General features: G+C 47.7%; 1 protein-coding gene across 1 annotated transcript in view; it reads left to right on the top strand.

Moving 5' to 3' along the window:
• Positions 1-1,994, top strand: part of LOC119594839 (mucin-2-like) — a 21,084-nt gene that overhangs the window by 10,718 nt on the left and 8,372 nt on the right. The window contains exons 3-4 of the mRNA XM_037943926.1: positions 159-1,590; positions 1,743-1,801. Coding sequence (XP_037799854.1) covers positions 159-1,590; positions 1,743-1,801 — 1,491 coding nt within the window. The remainder of the gene's footprint in view (positions 1-158; positions 1,591-1,742; positions 1,802-1,994) is intronic.

Raw genomic sequence — 1,994 nt, forward strand, 5'->3', positions numbered from 1 at the left:
AACCATACTACTACAACAACCACCTTCAGTAATCTATTTGTTAGCCTTATTATGATGTCCGTTTTGTTCCTAAGCCATTATCATAATTTCCATTATGTTAACATTATGCTTTGTCCTGATACATTACCTAACTGTGAATTTACTTCTACCGTGAACAGCTGAAAATAAATTTGTGTGGAACTGGAAAACAAGCTGGAGCAGCCGTTGGATTCGAGTACGTGGAAGTCCTGACTGACGACTCGACCCTGCCGCCTACCGCCCCAGGATCCACCACGACCACAACCCCTGAGCCTACAACCACAACCCCTGAGCCTACAACTTCAACCACTGAACGTACAACTACAACCCCTGAGCCTACAACTACAACCACAGAACCTACAACTACAAACCCCGAGCCTACAACTACAACCCCTGAGCATACAACTACTACAACCCCTAAGAGTACAACTACAACCACAGAACTTACATCTACCACAACCCCTGAGCCTACAACTACAACCACAGAACCTACAACTACAAACCCCGAGCCTACAACTACAAACCCCGAGCCTACAACTACAACCCCTGAGCATACAACTACAACCACTGAGCCTATATCCATCACAACCCCTGAGCCTACAACCACCACAACCACTGTTCCTACATCCATCGCAACCCCTGAGCCTACAACCACAACCACTGAGCCTACAACCACCACAACCCCTGAGCCTACAACCACAACCTCTGAGCTTACAACTACAACCCCTAAACCTACAACCACAACCCCTGAGCCTACAACTACAACCCCTGAGCCTACAACTACAGCCACTGAGCCTACTACAACACCTGGGCCTACAACTACAACCACTGAGCCTACAACCACCACAATCCCTGGGCCTACAACTACAACCACTGAGCCTACAACCACCACAACCACTGAGCCTACAACCACCACAACCCCTGATCCTACAACTACAACCTCTGAGCCTACAACCATGACAACCCCAGAGCTTACAACTACAACCACAGAGCCTGCAATAACAACCTCTAACCCTACAACTATAACCTCTGAATCTACAGCTACAGCCATTGAGCTCACAACTACAACCCCTGAGCCTACTACTTCAACCACTGAGCCTACAACTACAACCATTGAGCTTTCAACCACCACAAACCCTGATCTTACAACTACAACCACTGAAATTACAACCACCACAACCCCTGATCCTACAACTACAACCTCTGAGCCTACAACCATGACAACCCCAGAGCTTACAACTACAACCACAGAGCCTGCAATAACAACCTCTAACCCTACAACTATAACCTCTGAATCTACAGCTACAGGCATTGAGCTCACAACTACAACCCCTGAGCCTACAACTACAGCAACTGAGTCTACTACAACACCTGGTCTTACAACTACAACCACTGAAATTACAACCACCACAACCCCTAATCCTACAACTACAACCACTGAGCTTACAACCACCACAACCCCTAATCCTACAACTACAACCACTGAGCTTACAACCACAACCCCTAATCTTACAACTACAACCACTGAAATTACAACCACCACAACCCCTGAGCCTAAAAATAAAACCATGAGCATACAACCCTAACCAATATCCTTTCCCAACTAAAACCAAAACCAGTAAATTTTAAAAACGCCACAACCACTGAGCCGTAAAAATAGCCCTGTTTTCCTACAACCAAAAACTACAAACCTCCACAAAATCAAAAATACCCTAACCCTTCAGTCACGGCTGTTTCTACGGCCACCCCAACCAATCCCATTACAACGCTCTACTCGTCCCGGGTAGGCTCTTTGCGGCCCCTGTTGACCTTGGGCGCGGCGTCGGTTGTGGGGGGGGGTCGCGGTGGCTTGCTTCCCCCTGCTCATGGTCGTCGTCATTTTCTAAAGCCTTTCGGGAGGCGGCGCGGGGGCGTTCGTAAGGCAGGGGCCTTTGTCCATATGCATCATAGGGGAAAAAATAGAAAATGAAAAACCA

The sequence above is a fragment of the Penaeus monodon genome, chromosome 34, assembly GCF_015228065.2.
Source record: "Penaeus monodon isolate SGIC_2016 chromosome 34, NSTDA_Pmon_1, whole genome shotgun sequence".
In the NCBI taxonomy this organism is placed as follows: domain Eukaryota; kingdom Metazoa; phylum Arthropoda; class Malacostraca; order Decapoda; family Penaeidae; genus Penaeus; species Penaeus monodon.